Raw genomic sequence first — 21,961 nt, 5'->3', positions numbered from 1 at the left:
AGAGAGCAAAGCAAGTTGTAGTTTTTCACCTTTTTAAGAACAAAATAAATAAATAGAAATCACCTCCTCTGAATCTAGACCTCACCATACGATGAACAAAGCGTTTGGCAGTTTGTACAAACAACACAAACAATGCAGCCGGGACACACGAATACTGGCTTCTGATTGGTTGATGTGAAACAGCAGCAAAGCTTCAGCTCTGGAGTCATTTTGTGCAACGCTGAGCAGAAAACTCCCCAGAAACGCTGCAACATGGCGGTCAGGACGAGGCCGGCTGAGACGCTCGCTGGCGTCGCTCAAACTTTCCTCGTTTGACTAGTTTTCTCTTTTACAAACTATTAATTATGAGACACTTCACAATCAATTCATTACTGTTTCATCGCTCTACTCCACGTTACAGCGCCATGTTTATCGTTTGAAAAATAATGAAGAAATGGGTTATTATCATGAAGAGAAAAGCAAAGTAACAACAATTATTACGTTTTTCCTGTTTTACTGCCAAACTTCTCATCTCCTCTCGTGTGTGTGTGTGTGTGTCTCCCTCCCTCTCTCTCTCTCCTCCTCTTCCTCCTCTTCCTCCTCTAGGATTGCTCGTCTCCTCCACTGAGTCTTCTGCTTTAACAACCGAGAAAAGCTGCAGAGTCGATGTGAGGAAACTACAAAGTGGCTGCTTGGTCCACATATTTAAGGCCTGCTCAGCTGCTGGTAGGTAAATGTAAAGTATTCCTCATCTGTAGTGTGTGTGTGTGTGTGTGTGTGTGTGTGTGCGTGTGCGTGTGTGTGTGATGGTTGTGGAGAGGGAGCGATGGCGTGGATGGAGGTGGAGATTACACTTCTAGTGTGTGCGAATCAAAAAGAAGCGCTCAAAGCAAAAAGCGAACGCGGCGGCGACGTAAAGCACTCCAACAGGCCGGAGAGACCCGACCGGGCGACGCTCAGTCTCTCTGAGATTATAATCCAAAGGGAATAAACGGAATCACTCGGCGCTGCTCGACCGAGAGCAGGAAGAGGACTCCATCTTTGTTGCTGCCGTCATTTTTAAAGCATTGGTTCACTTTGCGTTTCACGGCATCACAGTTACCTCATCAATTAATCTGCAGATTATTTTCTCAATTATTGGATGTATTTTCTGTTAACATACTTTTTGTTTCAGCTCTAAAATCTGCAACAATTCTGACAACCAATCCATTGTTTGTTTAACCAAAAAATGCCAAAACCTTGCTGGTTGCATCTGAAATGAGAATATGAAATAGCTTTTTAGACTTCTGATGACAAACTGAACGTTTTGGGGTTTTTGCTGGAACACATTTGAAGATGTTACTGAGATTATTTAAAGCAAATGATTCATTGAAAAAATAATCAGCAGAATAATCGAACACCTGTTAGTTGCAGCTGTAACTGTTTCATCTGTAAAAATGTAAGAAATATGTTTTTAATATCAGAGCAAAGAGATGTTTTGTCCAAAACTCGATTTACAATCAAATCATACGAAGAAAAGCTGAAAAATGTCACATTTAAGAAGAGCGGGCTAATCATTCAACTAGATGGGTCTGCAACCTGCAGTTCCTCTTCATCAGAGGAAGTGTTATGAGGAAGATGATGTTAAAATGAAGCATCCTCATGTAAAAAATACAAAACGTCACTTCATCGTATGAAAAAGCCGCAACGTGCAGTCGTTTTCTTCTTCAGAGTCCATAGTTAATATTAACTTTCAATCTTGCTGCTGAAATTAGTATTTTTGCATTTTTTTTAGACCCGTTCCGCTGCGGAGACCAGAACGCGTCGTTCTGGAGCGGAGACGCTGAAAAGCTGCAAGCCGAGCTCGTGCTGCTGCTCTGGCGTCTGCTGTAAAGTTCATCTGGCGTCTCGGTCGTCTGGTTTCTTTCCTCCTGAGGAAACACGGAGGCACTTAATGCCGCCGCCGATTCAGTCTGAGCTGCTTCTGCGTGGTTTCGTTTCCATGATGTCGATCAGCGCTGCGTGTTTTAAAGTCTGGATCCGTGAAACACTCGTTTTCAAAGCGCAGAGGCCTCCGCGCTCCTACATTTAAGGTCCCGATGGAACATTATCAGAAGCTGGCCGTCTTTTTCAGCTCTAATAGATCCATATTTCATGAATCCATGTCAATAAATACGTCTACAATTCTTGAAACTGTCCCCCGTATATGTATTTAATTTAATTGAGGATGACATTCTTTAAATATTGAATTAATGTCAAAAATACTTTGAGCCCAATGGAGCATGAATAATTCATTTCTGGTGAAACCATCACCATATTGAGTCTGCTTGTATTTGATTAAAATCACTAATGTGGATTATTGTATTTATTGTTATGAGAGGCTACGTTGCGCAACATGTTTCCGTTGCCCTTTTCTTCTTCGGTCCTGTGTTTTCTTCCCATATTCACTTGTTTCTGCCTCCAGATGACCATTTAAAAAGAGCGAGGCTATTAAAATGGGAGGCGAGTATATCAGCGTCAGCCGTGCTGCTGCAGAGTCGCGTCATCTTTAGGATCCAGAGTTCAAGCAAAAAGATGCAAAAATCAATAATAGAGTGAAACCAAAACCTACAATAATAATTAAAAAGTCATTTTTGAAGCCTTTAGAAAACCGCGCGCACCGGAAATGAGAATTTTAGCCTTTTTTTGTTGTTGTCGTGTGTTAGTGGCGTTTGTGACCCAAACGTGGAGGCAGAATCTCACGGAGGGGAAATAACACAGAATAGCATCTGAAAGTCGGTTTTAATTTGTCCGCTTCTTCCGGCTGGTAGATCAGTGACACCGCTGCTACAACAACAACAAAAACAACAACAACAGTCGCTTCTCCCACATCAAAACACTGACGCCGGCTGCTGAAGTTTAGAGTGAACAAACCGCTTCGGTTTCCCCGCTCCGGTCCCAACACAAGACTCTCTGGCCTCGGCTGCAGCACCTCGTGTTCGCTTCAAGCTTCGTAGCGACGCCTCCGGAAAGAGAAAGTTCGGCTTCAGGCTACGTAGCTTCAAGCTGCCGACCTTTTCCACGTTAGCGGTGCCGGCGCGGCGCGGCTTCAACCTTCACGTTTGAAGATTAGTTTGGAGGAAGGTGGCGTTAGCGTCGAAGGTGGCTAGTGTTAGCTTCTCAAAGCCGGGCTGGAGTTTTTGTCCGTTTCTTTATTTACATCCTTCATCAGTGCAGAAAACACCTGTGAGAAAACCCGTGCGGGGGGTGAAAAACAATCAATATCTACGTCAGAAACACTTCGTCAAAGCCCGGTCCTCGGCGCGGGACGCCTACCTGAGCCCAGCGGCGGTTCCTGCTGATCATGTGCGTGTTGGCCATGGCGGTGAAGAGCGTGTGCGCCTGCAGGTCCTCCGGCAGGCGCGTCAGGAACTGGGCGATGTGGATGAAGTCCATCTGGAGCAGGACTTCCTCGAACAGCCGCAGGATGCCGAGACCCGTCCGGAACAAGCTCTCCTCCCCGTCCCGGCAGAAGACGTCCCACACCCGACACGCCACGTCCAGAGGGAGGGACTTACTGTACAGAGTGAAGATCCTGCACAGACACACACACACGAGCCGTTACTGCACAAAACCAACGCCTCTTTTTTGATGGATGCATGGGTTTTTTAAATATATGTTGTATATTGGAAACAAATCAGGAAAAATTGTACATTTTAAATTCATGATTTTTAGTAAATGTATACAAATCAAAAGTAAAATGCAGGACTTTTACATCCATCATCCATCCATTATCTTAACCGCTTATCCTCATTAGGGTCTTTTACATGCAACACTATATTTACACAGTCGTAATATTACAGTATTTCCCTTTGGTCAGATGAGCTGCCACCAAATTATATTCTCAAATTTAACACTTTTAAAGCATCAGCATGAATTTTATCAACTGCACCGCACTTTAAAAAAAAAAAAAGAAGACACTTTTAGAGCTGAATTTAGAGCAAATGAGAACTTAAATGTCTTTTACTGATGACACTTTGTAGTTTGACTCTATTTTGTGTTGTACTTTCCTGATTCTTGTTGTTCTGAGTTTGTTCTCACGGTTAAATTAACTTATTGTGAGACGCTTTGGAGAAAAAGCGTCAGCTAAATGTAATGTAACTAAATTATAACTGGTGTGTTAACTGCATGCAAATATTGCTGGTTGCTGATGAGCGATGAAGTATTTAAAAAGCTATTTTTCACTCCACACAAACGCACCGTGGCGACGTTACACAACTTCCAGCTGAATGAAAGGAGAAGAAAACGGCGTCATGGATCCGTTTTATCCGAATATCCTCTCATCCAACGCGGTTAAAGCCGTTTAATCTGTCTGTTGGTCACTGCTGCGTCTACTTGTAACCGCTTTAATAACTCACCAGTCGATCAGATAGAGGTCAGGGGTCAAGTTGTTGTTCTGGAAGTGGCTGAAGAGACGAGGCAGATTCTCCTCAAAGAAAACCTCAAAGGCTGCAAAATACTTCAACATCTGACACGGAGAGAGAAAAGAGATGATGGAGGACGAGAACTAAGCCATACGCGATCAAAATGAGTGACACCGGGTTACAGTTTGTGTGTCTTTGTGTGTGTGTGTGTACCAGTTCGTGGTCCACTCTGAAGAAGGCCATCTGACAGGGTTTATTGAGCAGGTTGGCGAAGGTGATGAAGGCTTCGGCCTCCTCCAGGTTGAGGATCAGCACGGCAGCGATAAACGACATTCCCTGGACCTGAAATGTCAAAACAACACAGACTCCAGATCAGCATGAAAGATGAGCCGTTAGTGTAGATTCATACATTTATTTCATTCACAATTCTGTTCTTTTGTTCCTCTTTCTTTCACAATCTTGTTTAAATAAGAAACGTTGTCATCAGTTAAACATTAAACGATGATCTTGCTAGTGTTTATTCGTTGTCTCTGACATCCTTTTGTTTAACCTGTAGCCACATTTTCAAACATCTGAACACAACATCCGTGTGTTGTAGACTTTACCATGAACACAAAGCAGTATATCATATTCTCTCCTGTCTAAATATAACTGTTTGCACACAGCATGCCAGACATGAAACTTTGTGTTCACGACCTTCAACATAGAAGAAACACTCTGCTTCTGCAGCAGCAGAGTCACATTGAAAGAGCGGATAAGAAGTTTGGAATGAACTGATTTAAGATGCGTCTGCGTCGTAGAGATCAACCACAGATGTGTTGAAGTTCTTTCAATGACACGGACATATTCATTCAGAATAGGAGGGACTTTGGATTGAACAGAACAATACAGAGAAGTTTCAAATGTCATGTTGCTCATACTGGAAAGGCTCAAAATGTCTCACTACTTTTTTTATTGTACATTCATACAAGTAAAGGAGAACACACTATTTGACTAATTGTGTTAAGTAGGTCTGTTGCTGGGTTCAATTTATTGCTTTTTAGCAATAAAAAAATATTGTACTTAAGGTTTTAACTACACTCTCATTGTCTCACAAGTTGTGTACGACCGCTAGTATCTAAATTAAATACCCATCCCTAAATATTAGACACCAACGATGTGTGCAATGTGAAAATGCAAACCCAAAGAAGACATTCAAACCCTGCAGGATGAAATCTAATTCAGTTCAATTCTGTCTGTAAACAATTAAATATCAGGACGAATGATCAAACTCACGTAGCCGATGTCCGGTCGGTAACAGGTGTAAGCGCCCAGGACGCTGTGGAGGAGGTCATGGTAGGGGCCGCCCTGCAGAGAGAGGAGAGAACGACCAGATAGAAAGAGGAAGAGGAGGAGGATGGACAGGTGTGAATGGAGGCCAGATATAATCAAAGGAATGTGAGGAACTTAAAACCTCTGCCTTTGCTCTGACGGCTAATCAAACTTCTGCAGTGTCTGACACCGGGACACATTTCTTAAGGAGTAAGAAATCTTACCCTTATCTTAACCTAAACTTAAGTCTTAAAAAGGACCATACTAGTGGTTTTGCATGTTTAAGCCAAATAGCTAACATCGACTTACACCTTCTATTACTGCCAATCATTTAAAATGTGATAATAAAATGAACTTTTATCCTCAGACCGATTAGTTTTCTAACATCAGAGATCATTAATGCAATGTCGTAGCCAGATTAAGATGAAAAATCAAGCCTAAAATGAAGTTATGTTTGAACAATTTTGATAGCGCATTTTGAAAATTACGGCGCTACTTTCTTGACGTGAGTTGTATGCACAACCTCCTCCTATGACCCTCAGAAAGTCAGACACACACACACACACACACACACACACACACAGCAGATGTTACAGATGAAATACCTTCTGGAAGATGAAGAGATAGGGGAAGGTTCTGGAAATGTCGAGTTTGATGAGGTCCAGACTGGACTCTCTGTCAGCCAGAGAAGCTCCTCCGTCTAACAGAGGAACGCACACAAGATACACGTCACACTTCACTTTAGGTGGTTGTGTAGGTTTGAGTCCATGACACTGTGAGGCTTCTTTCAGACCAGCATATCCGAGTCTAAAGGTGATTCCTCGTATGCTGCGCAGTGCATCGTATTCATTCTTCCTGTTACGCACTAAGAGTGACCAAATGCTTTTAAAGCGCCACATTGATCAGCCAGCAGTGACTGGGAGGCTGACTTATGAACATGGGCTGAAATGACACACGAGGACACATTTAATGACTTCACAATGTGTCTTGGTGTAGATGGGATTACTCAGACTCTGCAGACAAAAACACATGTCGACAGTGTTTTATTAATCAGTAATGAGTTAAAAGTCTGCACGGAGAGCTGGGATTTGCAGATATTAGTTCATCTATACATATCGGGAATCTAAATGGTTACTTTCTCCTCATTACTGAAACTTACAAACTGCTTTTTAGAGCTTTAAAAACAAGTTGCAGTAACGTTACAAAATGACGCGACGCAGAAAGAAAGAAGTTAGCGCCGTCGCTCAGAAGAGCCTCGAGTGGCTTGTTGGCGTTTACGGCGTTCAGGCTCGTACCGCTCTCGCTGTCGTTCACTGAACTGGTTTCACTGTAACTCCTCCACTTCTCTTTGGCTCGGGACAGGAAGATCTCATACAGCTCTACACAAAGAGAAACACACAAAACCACAAATCAGGTTTTCACTTCGACGTGAGACACAGAAAAGGTCAAAAGCTCAAGTGATTGTGTCTGAGAAACACGGACAGACTTCACCTATTTAGCACTGAGCATTTTATTCATTTTAGAGTTGTTAGAGTAGCGCCCAATAAGGAAGTTCATTTGTTATTAAATGTAAACAGATATATACACAATAGAATATAATAACTGCGCACTGTGTATTTAAGGAAAATAATGTAAGTTTAAACAGTGTGTAAAATGGATAAATAGAGAGATAAATAGATCTCAGCGAAGCATGTTTAAGGACTCAATTCCTGATTTTCATCTCGAGGACAAAGGAGGCTTGCAGGAGGAGCTGTGAGCTAGGAGCTAGGATGCGTGGGTGTATCCTTTGAAGAAGTATTTCTGGCGCTCTTCTTGACAATTACATGAGGCGTGACAAAGTACAGGCGACGCAGCTGTGCAACACGTCACGTTTAATTGTTATTGCTTTTCTAAATGACGGCTCCAGAGCGCGGACGTCTCATTTTCTCTCCAACGCCTGTTGCCTCGACTCCTCGTTTTGTTCCTCTGAGGAACTGAGAAATGACTTTAGTCTGTGGCTCTCAGCTACAAACCCATTGGTTTACAGTCTGTGAAATACAAACCAGCTGTTGATGACACTAAAAAACACCTATGTATAAATAAAAATAAAATACAGTGTGTGTTCAGGGTAATAAAAGTGTGTAGATACATCCGGCATTGAAACAAACACCGACCAATTCATTGTTGTTTTGGATCTGAACATGAGATTTGCTTACAATAAGAGAAATGTATATACTGTGTGTGTGTGTGTGTGTGTGTGTACCTGGTGTAATGTTGAGCTCGTTGCCGATGGCAAGGCTCCACACTCGTCCTCTGACACTAGGAGGAAGTCCCTGCCACCAGAGGTCCCTCACCCGCCTCGTTCCCTTCCTGCACACACGCACACAATGGGCAAAATAAACACGGGGCGCACCAGAAAACATAATACACACCCACTGTGTGTACACAACACACACACACACACACACACACACACAGCCGTGGTGACGTACACGCTGTCCCAGTGCGGCAGGATCTCGTTGTTCCAGACGACCATGGCGTTGGAGATGCTGTCCTCCTGTCGGTGCCGCTCCTTCATCTGACGCTTCTTCCTCTGGGCTTCCTTCATCTCTGAGAGAGGGAGAGAGAGGGAGAGAGAGAGAGAGAGAGAGAGAGAGAGAGAGAGAGAGAGAGAGAGATTGAGAGTGAGAGGGTAACAGGTTTTGCTTGCATTCAGTCTTTAGTCTTCCTGTTGAGTAACTTTGTCCCTGCTGGCTACTCTTGATCTGTCTAATTTAATGAAATTAAAGCAATGGCTGCGTCAAATAAACTGTAGGAAATTGTTCTTGTCGACCGTCTCTTTGTTCGTTTTTGGTAGGTGAGGAAAAAAGACAATTTTAGATGCTGGTTGCAATTAGTTGTTGACATTTGCTCTTTGTGTGTCTGTGTGCGCGTGTGTGTGTTCACCTCTCCGCTTGGCTCCTGCGACCATCTCATCGTACTCCATTTTGTGTCTCTGAGTTTCCTCCAGAGATTTGGCGGGTAAGTTCCTGAAAGACCGAAAAACCAGTCAGACTGATGTGCACACGAGCAATCAGCCACTTTGCACTTTAAAACAGGTAATTTAACACACGGGTAGGCACGGGATTAGATGAACCTGTCATGCCACTATCATGAGAAAATAGATTTTACACACAGCATTCAGGATGTTTTACAAGCCGAGACAAATGAGTATGTTTTAAAATCCCAGCAGAAAAATGCACCAATGAGGGGAAAAAATGCAGTAAGTTAAAAAAAAAATGAAGTACTTTGAACTAAAGTGTTTTAAGGCTTCAACCAACAATAATTTCCATTATCAATTAATCTAGAATCTGTAGACATTATCTGCCACAAAGCCCAGCGAAATACTGACATTAAAAGTAAGAACTATGACTGTTTGTTTTGATCCGTTTGCACCGTAATTAAAGGGATTTCATCAGCTCAGGTTCCTGTCACAGTTACCGCAGTATTAATCAACAAAACATACAAATCAATATGGAACCATTATTAACCGCATTGTCTCAGACTGAACCAGTGAACGAGGGAATCTGAGCTCCACGTGTGTCTCTGACTGGTACTCACGCTGGACGGTCCTCCAGGATGAGCGCCGTGGTGGAAAGAGGCTCAAACTCCAGGTTCTTCCTTCTGCCTGCAGCCGAGGGAAGCTGAGGACACGAGGACGCGTCCGAGGACGCATCCAAGTCCTCCTCCAACTCTTCCTCTGGACACTACACAAACAAGGACAGCGGCCGTCAGAGATCTGAACCCCCTCAGTTCAATTTAATATGTTATTTTGGCGAAGGTTTTGTCTTTTCTTGACTCTAAAGGCTGCGTTACAATAAAAGGATGATTGTAGAATACAAGTTGCCGTTACCCTCTTAGTCATTGTGTCAACATCACTGAGGATTATTTTATCAGGACTCATTAAGGTCTGTTAAGGTTTCTTTAACACGTCTTTCTGAAAAGATCATGCAAGGTGCTGAAGATTTCTGCCTTTGTACGAATTCATTCAAATAACACGTTAAAAGTCACATCCATACCAGAAATGCAAACTTTAATATCTGAATTAACTTTATTAATGCTGATAAATACACAAAAAGTAACAGCAAAGTAGCAAACTGAAGAAATACAAAGTCCAACGTTGACATAAACATCTTCCAAAAAGGGTGATTATTTGTGTCACATGATCTTCCTCAGCAGATGGAGTTGACAGGACATTGTAGATGTAAACTTTCCATCCAGAGCCGCCACTAAACAGTGTAGTGAGCTGTACTTTTGCCAAAGGCCGTTTCCACGGTCAAGAATTCACTTTCAATCTTGACTTTCAACAAGGAAAAGGTTGCATTCAGGGACAACGAGACAAACTCCATCTGCAGAGGAAGACCGTGTGATGGGAAGCTCCTAACTGACATTGTGATTTTGTTAAAAGAAACGCATATAGTTATTTAGTCATACAATTATAACCGTTCAATTTGAACACAAATGTAGTGTGTTAATGTTGAATGTTACTATACAACATGTGGAGTCAAGACACTAGACATCTTTGTTTGTTAAATGTAAATCCACACACACAGCGAGTATTGTTCATGAGCTTCGGCACTGAGAAAGGAGTTTGTGGAAGGAAAAGCTCTGCAGTGTGTGTGTGGATGTGTGTGCGCATGCACTTGTGTGAGACTTTGTGCACCATCAAAGCGACTAAGCATGTACGTGGTGTGAACGCCGTTCACGAGTCCATTTGTGCGGCCTGCAGGTCCACTAATGAATGTCAGTGTTTGTGTCCTCGTGCGAGTGTGAACGCGCACATCTGAGGTCTAACGGTCGAACAGGCGCACAATAAACAGTTCATTCGGCGGAGCGGGACAGCTGCGGGTCAACAACACAACAAGCCTTTTCATGCGCACGGATTCCTGAGCGTCGCCAGCAGAGGGAGAAAGAGTTCACTGTCTGACTCTGAAGATGGAAAAAGTCATGAGTTTCACTACCAGGCGAGAATCATATGTAGACCATCAGGTGACTGATGCAGTGATTAAAGTCGGTTAACTGCACCGTGGAAGCTGCTGTGTATCATTTACAGAGTTTTCTGCAACATCTGAACTTCTCATTCGACAAACCATGAACATCGGCTGGTTTCAGTCCAGATATTGAAGCTGTCGTGGGGCATTTTGTTCCCATTCAGCCACAACAGCATTAAAAAGGTCCAACACTAACGTTTCCTCAAATACGTTCGATCTTTCACACCAAACTAGGAAAACCGCTGGCTGTTGTCATGTTGCAACAGGAAACAGACAGTTAGGATTATAATTTTAGCAGTAATCCCTGGTAGTTATTCCTGCACCAACTGACTTTAAAACAACTGAAGCCAAACAACATCTGGCCGGTTCCTCCATCATGTGAGCTGATAAGCGCGAAGGCCGGCGGCCGTCAGGCGGTTTGCGGTCGGTGCCGTCAGCTTTCAGTCGGCCTCCGCGCTACACAGCGAGATCAGAGCTGAAATTAGCACGGTGGGGATCTGCCGTCTTTATCCAGGATACTTCAACAACAGGAGGCCCCGTGCCAAAGCCTCCAGCCGAAGTCTTGTCTGGGAGCAGCTTCATCATAGAGTTAGAAGTTTCTCGTGTCTGATATAAAAATCAAACCTCATCTAATTAAATTCAACTGGAGAGACACAAAGCTGCCGCAGTGTGCGTGTGCCTGTGTGTGTTCAGGATACCACCTGCTCTGCATGGCAGGAGAGGAACAGCTGTGTATGTTTAACTATGTATGCGTGTCATTTCTGGCACGACCTTATACCACACAGCCTGTGGGGGATAGAGGGTGAATGGTGTGTGTGTGTGTGCATAACATATATATTTATATATATATAGAGAGCGATGGGGTTGGTAATGATCTGCGTCTTCCACTGCAGGCGGTGTGTGGAAGTTGCCTAGTGACCGAATACATACACGCAGAGCAAATCCATTTAACAGCCTCTTTTTCAGCCACAGCGTTGTACGTAAACAGATGCAGTCTAAGTGCATCAACCTCGGCACACACACTCACTCACACACACACAGTATGTAACTTCTATAAACCTTTAGCCATGTATAAAAACGTAACATACGCATACTCGACCAGTTTTAAGAGCACAAGCGGACGTCTTCACGTGTCGTAACATATTCAGTTTCGTTGCAACACGAGAGAAAAGCTGCACATCATTGACACCAGAGAAGCCACATCTTTGTTGATGGATGTCTTAAACGATGTCAAAATGGTCTAAATGTCAAAAACACTTGTAGGTGCTCACTTTATTTACGAGTACGTGTGGAAAGAAACAAAGCGAACACGAGGATCGTGCGCTGCTACACGGTTACTATGAAAGCTGATCGTTATCTGATCTGTGATCCATTATTAGAAAGTGAAAGCAGCCTCCCTGATTTGGCAGACACGGAAACTATTGTTCCTCGCAGTACTTTGTTCATTTAAACCAGTTATTTTTTTCCCTGATCTTCTCAATGGTCATCAAATTAGAGCGCAAGTAACATAAGAGTTTGGATCAAAACACGACGCTGCAGTTTCTGAATTCAACCAAAACTTTCCCCAGAGAACGATACGGATTCATTTTCAACTGGATGATTGTTACAGAAATGCACCTCGAGGAGCTGTAACTTTAATACTTCTGTATTCATGTCGTCCTTGCACTTTTTAATTCATAGAACCTGGTGTTTTCTAATACAGTTGTTCATCTTTTGTGCTGATTGAGGAGCTCAGACGCGGTGATATGCGTGCGTTTAGAGAGCTGACCTGCTGTGTGGACACGGTGGAGTCGGGGGCTGTAGTTGGCTCTTCTGCAGGTGTCGTCTTGCCAAACAGTCGCCACCCTGTTGCATTATGGGACAATGCCTTGGGCTCTTTGGGTTTCCTAGAAAACAGGCTCCTGAAAAGAGAGACGGAAAGAATCATTATTACAGCGGAACTGAACTTCTACGAAACACATATTCATAAAATTAGAACTGAAGGCAATGAAGTGGATATTACAAGTTTATCAATAGAAAGCCTCACTGTACACAGTCTCGAGTCACAAAGTGTGTGTGCAGCAGGGTTAGACGTTGTCTCCCCGTTTGTCTAAATGTAATTCTGGTGCGGACGATTCGATCGCTGCAGGAAACCGTCTCCACACAGGAAGCCACCAGTCCAAACATAAAAGAAGAAAAAAAATCTCTTCAATAGCAACGAGCGGGGAAAAAAAACAACTTTCATCCAGAAAACTTTCCACATGCGAGACTTTCCACCAGCGGCCCACGTAGCGATGACAATATGCTGCAATACACCGACAGAGACCAAGAGTATTGTGTAAGATTATCGGTTTTTACAATTTATACACAACACGTTACATTTAAAAAAAAACAACAAATCACAGAATCTTCAGCAGTTTTGTTTTATTCTTCTAAATTTACTTTGCGTGTATGTTGATGCGTTGAAAACCTGTTGGTAACATTATTTTACGGGTCACACAGTCTCCTAGAAAGGAGCTGATACGCATGTATTTAGGGCAGTTCCTTGAACGCCTCTTGTAATTTGGGTCTATATTTAGAACATAGATGGTGTTTAATTGGCACCTCGGATCTTTGTTTCCAAAGACAAGAACAGGTTTCCCATAAATAAATGAACATCTCTCTATTATTATTTCAAGCAAGTTCCTCTGCGATCAATACGCGCGTACCTCACGTGCACTCTCAGAATATTGTTTATTTCTAAATTACTTTGTAGCCAAATATTCTTTCCAGGAAACTTTTTTGTCAATAAGAACACAATTGGAGACATTAATTGCCTGTTTTACAAAAACAAAGACTGATAATGTCATAATATGTTGTAAATGTTCTTTATCACCAGTAAACAAACAATTTCCCATCTTGTGAATGTTTTTTTTTTTAGATATCCAGAATTCAGTGATTTCAGAGCATTATTAGTTCTTAACGTCTTAAAAGCTGCTGAACAAAAACTTAGTTCTTTGTATACAAAAGAGAAAAGAAATGCAGCTAGAAAGGGTAAATGTAATGATGGAGACTAATCTCTCATCATCATCATCATCAGTCTAACCGCAGTCATGCAGCTGCTTTTTGAAGTGAAGCTGCAGCAAAAAAAAAAGCTGCCAAATCAACAGTTTTACATTTATTTCACTGGAAGAAGAGTTTGCTGGTCAGCTGGTGGAAAGAGAAAGAGGGAAGGAGGCAGAGGAACGAGGAGTTATGAAAAGGAAGTGGACACACACACACACACACACACACACACACACACACACACACGCAGTGGCCCAAGCAGACAGCCGAGCAAATATTATTCCTCCCGTCTCTGCTGGCTCAGCCTTCTTCCCTCTGAAGTGTTTGTGTAAGAATCCAGTCAAGTGTCAAAGAAAACAACCTCGTCCTTTAAAGACCGACACTTTGACTCCCCGATAGCACAACAAGTGTTGAGAAAAAACCTCTAAGAATGAATGATATGACACATACATTTGTAAACAGTTCATTTTTGTTGATTATCGATTATTTGTTGCGAGTTGCAACTTTCACATCTTAATCTTGTTTTCTGTCCTGTTTGATTTTTTATACATACACTATTATTATAACTCATGCATTGATTAAAAAGCAGGATTTTAATGTTGTACTTGGTTGAGGTGGAGCCCATTTTCAACTATTAACTCATGATTATCCTCATTATGGTTTAATCTGCTGATCATTTTCTCCATTAATTGATCGAATGGTTTCTATAAATAGTGGAAAATGCCGTCACAGTTACCCAGAAGCCCAAAGTGACCCCTCAACATCATAACTAACACATTAAACTATTATAAAAGGATTATATTAAAAAGGAAAAGCAGCAAATAATGCAACCCGTAAAAAAAAATGTTTGCATAGAAAATCACTTCAACCACGATCAAAATATTTGGGTAGCTACTTCTCTTTCTAAAATCATATTAAATACGTATTTTTTTCTGTATTTAAATGTAAAAAAAATAATCTTAATTTGTTCAGGAACTAAAGCAGTGAGATAAATGTTGTGGAGTAAAAAGCACAATAGTTCCCTCTGGGACGGTGTCTTATCTCTTGTTGTAGTAGTCATGCAACAAGTGAAACACACCAGAAATAGAAAAGAGGAAGTTATTTTCTGAACTTTGTGGCTATTTGCTATGGGTTTTTTTTTTTTACCAACTGACAAAATGACAATGACAAAAGCGACTCTTGGTTTGTAACTGTGGGAAGCCTGAAGCTCAAAGAAAACCTGAAAAACACAGAGGATCAAACACTCAAACCGCAAAATGTGGATCCACCTGAAATGCACAAAATACATGAAAATAGACGTGACAGCCTTCTGGAAAGAAGAACAATGAGACGCTAGCAGCGCTAGCAGGTCTCATACAACAGGTCCGGTTGTCACTATTCATACGTCAGCGTGTGAAACATAAAACACAACGTTTCCCTTCGTGTCGGGTACAACAAGCCGTTCCTCAGATCAGACGCGGCCTTGTTCTCTCTGTGGTGTCAGACACACCTGTAGCTGCACATTTTTTTTTAAAAAAGGCCTCGTTTTACTCAACAGAGCCAGAAAGAAGCCAGAAATACACGTGAGCATGTGAGATTACATCTATGTGGCGTGCACAGGATGTCTGATTGTAAATAATTAACCACGAAGGCGATTAGAGCTAATATAATTCCCCCAGGCATGCAAAGCGTTGGTAAATCAATGGACATGAACGAAGGGAATTAGTTGGGGACAAAAAAGAACAAGATGCGCTGATAGCGTGTATAAAAAGAGATGGCTGATGGGTGAACAAGTGTATTTCTTGGCCCTTCAATCAAAAAACAAACACCACCAAACAAGAGACAGCTCACAGGTCCAAATTGCATTGAAGCCTTCTTGATAAAATCAACTTTAATTAGATTCTTGGGGGAAAACTGTTCTGTGAAAATGTACAATTGGCAACGATGTGACAGCTGTTTCAAATAAAATTGTACTGAAGCTAAAATTCAGATTTCATGCCAGAACGTTGCCGTTATGTAAAGCAAAAAAAAGGGTATTGTAAATGCTAGAAGTAAGATTTTAGATATGATAAGATAAGGAAATCCTTTATTAGTCCGTCAGTGGGGGAATTACAGGATTACAGCAGCATTGCTCACAAGTACATAAAGATACAAAAGCAAGTAAAATATACATGTACCACATGGTTTTGAGAACTATTTCAACCAGCAGTATGCATTTCAATCTCAGCACAGACGCAGCCAATCACAAGTAGCCAGTTCAACTCTTGCACAGTTGATCTTTTGGATGTTAAAAAGCTCAACAGTCGATGGGTTCTGCCTCTTTTGTCAACACAACACACTACAAATGGAAAACCAGAAGACTTTCAGTGTGAAAAATCTCGCCCATTTGCCCTCAGAGTCCGTTTATAGATTAATATCTTTAGCAAAAAGAACATTTCAGTGCTATTCTGTCGTCAATTCAACACTCCCGTTCAAGCTCGAGTGATTACAACAGAATGTTATCATTAAAAGAAAATATGTTCCCGATTCTACGGACGGATAAACTTAACCTTGACTCCGACAAGACAAGTTACAAAATGTTACTGTAACACGCTGGGGTTGAAAAGCTGAACATTTTGCTTTGTAAACCTTGCTTCAGGCTGGTTGTTTGAATAAAAAAGGAGCATTCCTGATTGTGTTAGAGTGGATTTCACGTCCTCCACCGCTGACCCTCGCTGACCCGCCCTCATCAGTGTGAACCAAACAGCCAGCGTGGAGGTTTTCCAGCAGAGCAGTTTTCTCCTCTCCGTCTGTCTGGATTTCCTTTGAGACGCAGTGACATTTAAGCCAGCTGCTGAGGCTCGCGTCCAAACCTCTCCCCCAAAAAAAAAAAAAAACAGGCCTCGGCACAGATGGAGATTTCAAGGGAGGAAAAAACTATTTTTTCCTCCACCTGCCGGCCTCACAACATTCGACTGCATCAGAAATCAAATAGAAAGAATTTCCCTTTGGCTCTCAAAATGTCTCTTTCACTTCCTTGTGTGTCTTTTGCAAGAATGTGGTCTGGGTGCAGTTCCCCTCACTCGGCTAATCGTTAGTTATCGATCAAATAACTGTTTTCCAACGTGTGGATGAAGACATTAACTGAAGAAGAGCTGCAAGATACGTCGAGTGTTTAGGGAGGCGACGACGGGGTGTTTTTTTCTTCTAAATAATACCAATTTTAATAGATATTTTTTCAATTTTCTCTGGCACAAAACGGTGGCGTCCACAATCTGTATCCCTACAGCCAACAACAGACGTCAATGAGCACAACACCGGATCTATTTAAATAATTAAAGTAATCTACGATGTTGGAGACAATCCAGATGTCTGGAAACAGATATATCAGGACCAAATTAACTTGATCTGGAAACAAACCGTACGAGAAAACAGCATTGTGAATATCCCAGATTCTCATTGCATTATCAGTAGTTTAAGAGCGAACTATCCTCAACATCTTTGACGAACACTTATGCGTAAAACCTATTTTAAACCTCCACTAACTTCTTTTGCCTTGCACGTAGATATTCGGTATTTCTAGGCCGTCTGTGCGACAGTGTTGTTGCGTTCGGCCTGGACGTGAGGTAGCAGAGGCTCTCTTTGCTATAGTTTAAGTTTCAAAGCAAACAACAGTTCAGCCGACACGTCTGCCTCCAAGCTGCAGCTTTTAAATCCTCAGATTCCTGAAAAAGGCTTCACGTACTTCCTGGTGTCAAGTCAAAGCGCAAGAGGTTGCGCGTCAGACTTGTGGCTCGTAGTGGATCGGAGAAAGTAGTTTAGGTGTGGCGGACTAAAACGTGTTGTTTACACCTCTGTCTTCACAACATAGCTTCAAATACCACTCTAAATGTCATGAGTGACAAAGAAGAATACCCTTGATCCAACTTGTTTTTCAGGTGCGTTTACACAATCTTCTGGCCAAGCAACCCGCGAGTGTGGTTGTTGAAAAGGATCATGTGTTTGTGACCAAAAGACACGAGGCCTCTGCTGCCGAAATCGTGGAGGTTAAACGGTGCGATGAATCGGCCTCGGAAGTAGAGAGCGGAGAGAGCCGAGGGAGCCGTGAATGTGGGCTAAGCCCTGAGGAAAGAGGCCGCACTGAGTCAATGCTCATCGAGCCCTGCTGTATCACTTACTGCACATACGCGGAACTGGGGCACGATTAACATGCAAGCTATTACACAGCTATAGACCACAGACTGCAGCTCGTAATTTCAATGAAGAGAAGCCGATACGTGTCAAACGGTCAAGTCCCCCGGCTGACATCCTCTTTAATTCCACTATGAGAATGGAAACTGATATTAAATATGGAATTACCCCACCACCATATCTCAAGGGCCCTCCCGGGGGCACACATCATTATTGCTGTGAAAGCAAAGCTTCACAGCTCCATGTGGACAAAAAGGATGTTTTTTCAGTGCATTTAGTGGTCTGATTATTAAAAAAAATTTGGACTACTTTCCATTTCCAGAGTAAGAGATTGGAAATGACAATTTCTGCAGGATAAATTTGTCAAGTTGCAAAATGTCATGTTTTGTTTCTGTTTTTTTTCCGACGTGGAAAGCTGTAATGCATTTCTGTGCGGACGTGAACGGGCTCTGATTGGACAGTAATTACAACATGAATCTTAGTCGACAAAAAAACAGCCCGACTAAGCAGTTCCTAATGTAGTTATTCATCAGTGAAACTACGTTACGGAAATGCAATAGCTGACCAAAATACATGCAAAGCAGTTCGAGTATACTCAAACTTCATGAAGCTACACTGGCATGGAGGGTTTTTTAAAGAAACAACATACAAGCAGCTAGCATCATTGTACAAATGCTCACGTGCAAAAAAGGTCAAGAAATTCACAGTGTTTGTTCATGTCTCTCTCTTCTTCCTTCCTAACCAGCTGTAAAAAGCCAACTCAAGGGCTCACGATGTGTCGTAAAGTCACGAAGGTCACAGGTTGAAATGTTGCTCCTGCTAAAACGTGCAAATATATCAAAGCACATCTCTGACGTCTGCTCCTGTGAGGATTTATTGGCTCAGTCCAATATCATAAAAATGAATGTTTGGGGGTTTTGGACTGTTGGTCGGTGAAAACGAAAGATTTGAAGACAACGCTGTGTCACAATATCCACCCATGAAGAACCTAAACATTTGTGATTGCAGTGGAAAAAATTCACACACACACACTACCTTCTGTTCCCCCTCACCTGTTTGTCTTTGGACTGACAGGGGCTCGTTCGAGGCGCAAAGAGGTAAAACGCCAAATATCTAAAAATAAAATACATTTGTCGCCGTCAGCTCAATCTGTCCAGTTGTTGAACAAAAACGCCAGATCCTCATTACAGCTTGAGACCTGTGTGTGTTTTTAAAGGCTTGCGGATCAAATGGATAAGGTTACGAGTTGAGGTGAGAGATGAAAATACCAAAAGAGCTTAAACAAAGTCAACCAATCCGGCAACACTCTTGGAGACGTAAGGCGAGGGCAAACTAGGAAAATTAAATACCTGAGCAGTTTAAGCTCGATTTAAGTCTGCTCGAGGCAGAATATGAGGATCATTACACACACAGGAAGAGTCGCACAACAATTCATTCCACCTGGCAACATGTCACACTTGATTATATCAGGAGTTTATTGGCAGCATTGATAGCATCTGTGTTTGAGGCCATCCTGAAATATTTATCTCTCCTCATGAAAAGAGTCTTGTTTGAATTTTCGGGTTATGATCAGACGGATTTGATGACCTCACCACTTTAATTTGGTCCTCTTACTGTTGAAATGTAGATGAAAGTGAGTGTGACTTGCAGCTCGAGCGTGTCTTATAAAAGGTATATTTTCAAACAGCTGGTGATCAGCGACTGCATTCCCTAAAGTCTACGGTAAAAAAGGAGATAAAGGCACAAGAGGAGAGGAAATCCTTCCTTTTTAGTTGAGTTTCTGTTGCTTCTTTCCGAAAATAAATGAATCAGGAGTGGCGTGGAAATAGGGATTTCACTGGTTTGTCGAATACTGAAGTCTTTTGACAAACAGTCTGTTCAGAAGTGAGGATTAAATATCTAACAGATGCAAGATGAGGACAGGCCCTTGTCGGCTTAAAGAAATCAGGTGCTGGGAGTATGTTTGGGTTTAAGTACTGCTTGTTTGGTTTGCTGGCAGTCGTAGCTTTGTGGCTTTTGTCAATCACAACACTTGTGTGTGTCGACTACCTGCGACTCTGGGACGTATCGAGCACTCATATTTACCTGGTGAAGAAGTCAGCTATGCCGAACCTCTTTGGCATCAGCTTGGGGTCCGAGCCGTCCTCTTGCGTGCTGCTGACATCAGGCAGCTGATCTGGGGCGCTCTGCCTGCGACCCGCTTCCAACGCGCTCCTGAAGTCCTCCTCGTACCCCTCATCCCCAAAGTAAAACCCCCCCTCATCGTCAGGGGACAACGGGGTGGCGTCGCAGCTGAGGGACGACACAATGTTGGAGGTAGTCCTCAAACTCTGCGGCCTGACCGGCAAAGTGAGGTCACTGAACCCCCACTCGTCCTCCCTGATGGTGGGTTCAGAGAGGGATGACGGGCAGGGCGAGGGGGTTTTGGCACTTGATCCCTGGGTGAGGGGGGAGTCCTCGGCCGGGTCGAGGAAGCGAGGGAGCTCTGTGGCACTCTCCTCTGGGGACTGAGAGACTATTGTCCCGCTGTTGTCGCTTTGGCCCCCGAGACTAAACCCAGATCCGGCCCCGTTTTCCGGCCTTGACCCCAGGTCGAAGGGAATGTCAGCGTTGATTTCTGGGGAACTGTCCAAGTCGGACCAGTCACATGACACCATGGTGGTGGTCACGATGTGCAAGCCACCGTTTACAACTCTCACTTCCTCGCAGTCCACGTCGCATGAGCCGCGTCTTTGGCCCAGAACCAGCGGGCCGGGAGGAGCCCCAGTCTGTTTACAATAAGCCACATCCGTTTCTGTACCGTCGACATCCCCGTTGGGCATCTTTACATCTGGACGCTGTAGGGGGGCCGCGGCGGCGCACGCGCAGTTCCTCTGGTGCTTCCCGGTGCATGGCAGTCGCTCGAGGGGGAGGAAAGTCATGATGCAGCCGCCGCCGCCGCCGCCGCCGCCGGTCGCCTCTTCTCCCGAGGTGACGTCGTCGGAATCCGGGGTTTCCCCTTCGCTTTCTCCCGCAGGCGGTTGCCGCATCTCTCGGCCCGAGTCCACTGAAACCAGAGCCCCGAGCACAGCTGGACAGGAAGCGCCTGTGGTCCCCGCGAGGCCGAGCCCTCTTCCTCCCCCTTCTTGTCCCCCTTCTTCGACCATCGTCAGCTCCTCCGGGCCGAATGACTCGGTGAATCCGTTCATGTCGCCGCAAACCCCTGACACCACACAGCTGCCCGCCACCTGGCCGGGGAGGCACGCCTCCAACTCCAACATGATCTCCCTCTCGCGCGGGGGCGGCTTCGGCGAGGCGTCCCTGTTTACATTCCTCTCGTTACCGGTCACGTAAACATGACCCTTCCCGGCTTCCTGACCCCCGCTGACACCAACTGGCAGCGCCGTGCTGCGGTCTTTGAACGCACCGTAGGGCTTGTGAGCCGCTCGTCCCCCGCCGCCCGTTTCTCCGCCTTCTTCGTTCTCGTTCACGTCGACGACGAGCGACCCTCCGTTCTCCTTCGCGGTTTCCATGAGCACTCAGTCCGTCGAGCGAGCCTCAACCCCGGGCGTAAAATCCCGCAGCGAGTCCCCCTGCCCGGTCGGCCCGGCTCCGCAGCAGCAGCAGCAGGTTTTGTTGTTCTTGGAAGAAGGGACTACCATTTTATCCTGAAACATCACCTGAAGCTCACCAACTGGGACATGTTGATGCCTGACGTCTTAAAGAAATAACACTAGTTGCTCCGTCTTGAGAATTTAATCGTCGTCGCCGGAAAGAAGATTAATTAAATCCCCTCACCGTTTTTAGCTGGCTGCAGCAGCGGCATTCCGGCCACAGTCCAGCGCCATCTTGAAAATACCCCAGTCGTGACGTCATTCCCACCCCACCACCCCCACCAGCTCGCGCACCGATTCGTTGAAAGGTTTACAGTGACGCCTGCTGGTCGCTGCGTGTAACTGCACCAGTCAGTCGTGACCCCATTGACCCCGTTAATAAATACGATTATTCAGAATGTATAGCAGAGGTGGAAGAAGTATTTTGATTATTTACTTAGTATCATTATCTCGACAACAAAAGTGAATTATGTCATTAACTCGAGAAAACAAGATCATTATTTCATTATCACGA

General features: G+C 43.8%; 1 protein-coding gene across 1 annotated transcript in view; it reads right to left on the bottom strand.

Moving 5' to 3' along the window:
- Nucleotides 1-21,682, bottom strand: part of LOC137779673 (TBC1 domain family member 12-like) — a 23,001-nt gene extending 1,319 nt beyond the window's left edge. Inside the window, exons 1-13 of the mRNA XM_068567791.1 lie at nucleotides 19,940-21,682; nucleotides 12,450-12,582; nucleotides 9,252-9,397; nucleotides 8,598-8,680; nucleotides 8,144-8,261; nucleotides 7,915-8,021; nucleotides 6,968-7,051; nucleotides 6,278-6,372; nucleotides 5,637-5,708; nucleotides 4,575-4,703; nucleotides 4,356-4,465; nucleotides 3,274-3,532; nucleotides 1-3,181 (exon numbers count right to left, since the gene is read on the bottom strand). The exon at nucleotides 1-3,181 is cut by the window's left edge and continues 1,319 nt beyond it. Coding sequence (XP_068423892.1) covers nucleotides 3,110-3,181; nucleotides 3,274-3,532; nucleotides 4,356-4,465; nucleotides 4,575-4,703; nucleotides 5,637-5,708; nucleotides 6,278-6,372; nucleotides 6,968-7,051; nucleotides 7,915-8,021; nucleotides 8,144-8,261; nucleotides 8,598-8,680; nucleotides 9,252-9,397; nucleotides 12,450-12,582; nucleotides 19,940-21,366 — 2,835 coding nt within the window. The 5' untranslated portion in view covers nucleotides 21,367-21,682 and the 3' untranslated portion in view covers nucleotides 1-3,109. The remainder of the gene's footprint in view (nucleotides 3,182-3,273; nucleotides 3,533-4,355; nucleotides 4,466-4,574; nucleotides 4,704-5,636; nucleotides 5,709-6,277; nucleotides 6,373-6,967; nucleotides 7,052-7,914; nucleotides 8,022-8,143; nucleotides 8,262-8,597; nucleotides 8,681-9,251; nucleotides 9,398-12,449; nucleotides 12,583-19,939) is intronic.
- Nucleotides 21,683-21,961: the final 279 nt, after the last annotated feature.

This window comes from Clinocottus analis, unplaced genomic scaffold, assembly GCF_023055335.1.
Source record: "Clinocottus analis isolate CAN_PGR_092001 unplaced genomic scaffold, fCliAna1.0.p SCAF_8, whole genome shotgun sequence".
NCBI classification, from domain to species: Eukaryota; Metazoa; Chordata; class Actinopteri; order Perciformes; family Cottidae; genus Clinocottus; species Clinocottus analis.
Note: the sequence above shows the minus strand (reverse complement) of the source record. Positions and strands in the feature narration are given on the sequence as shown.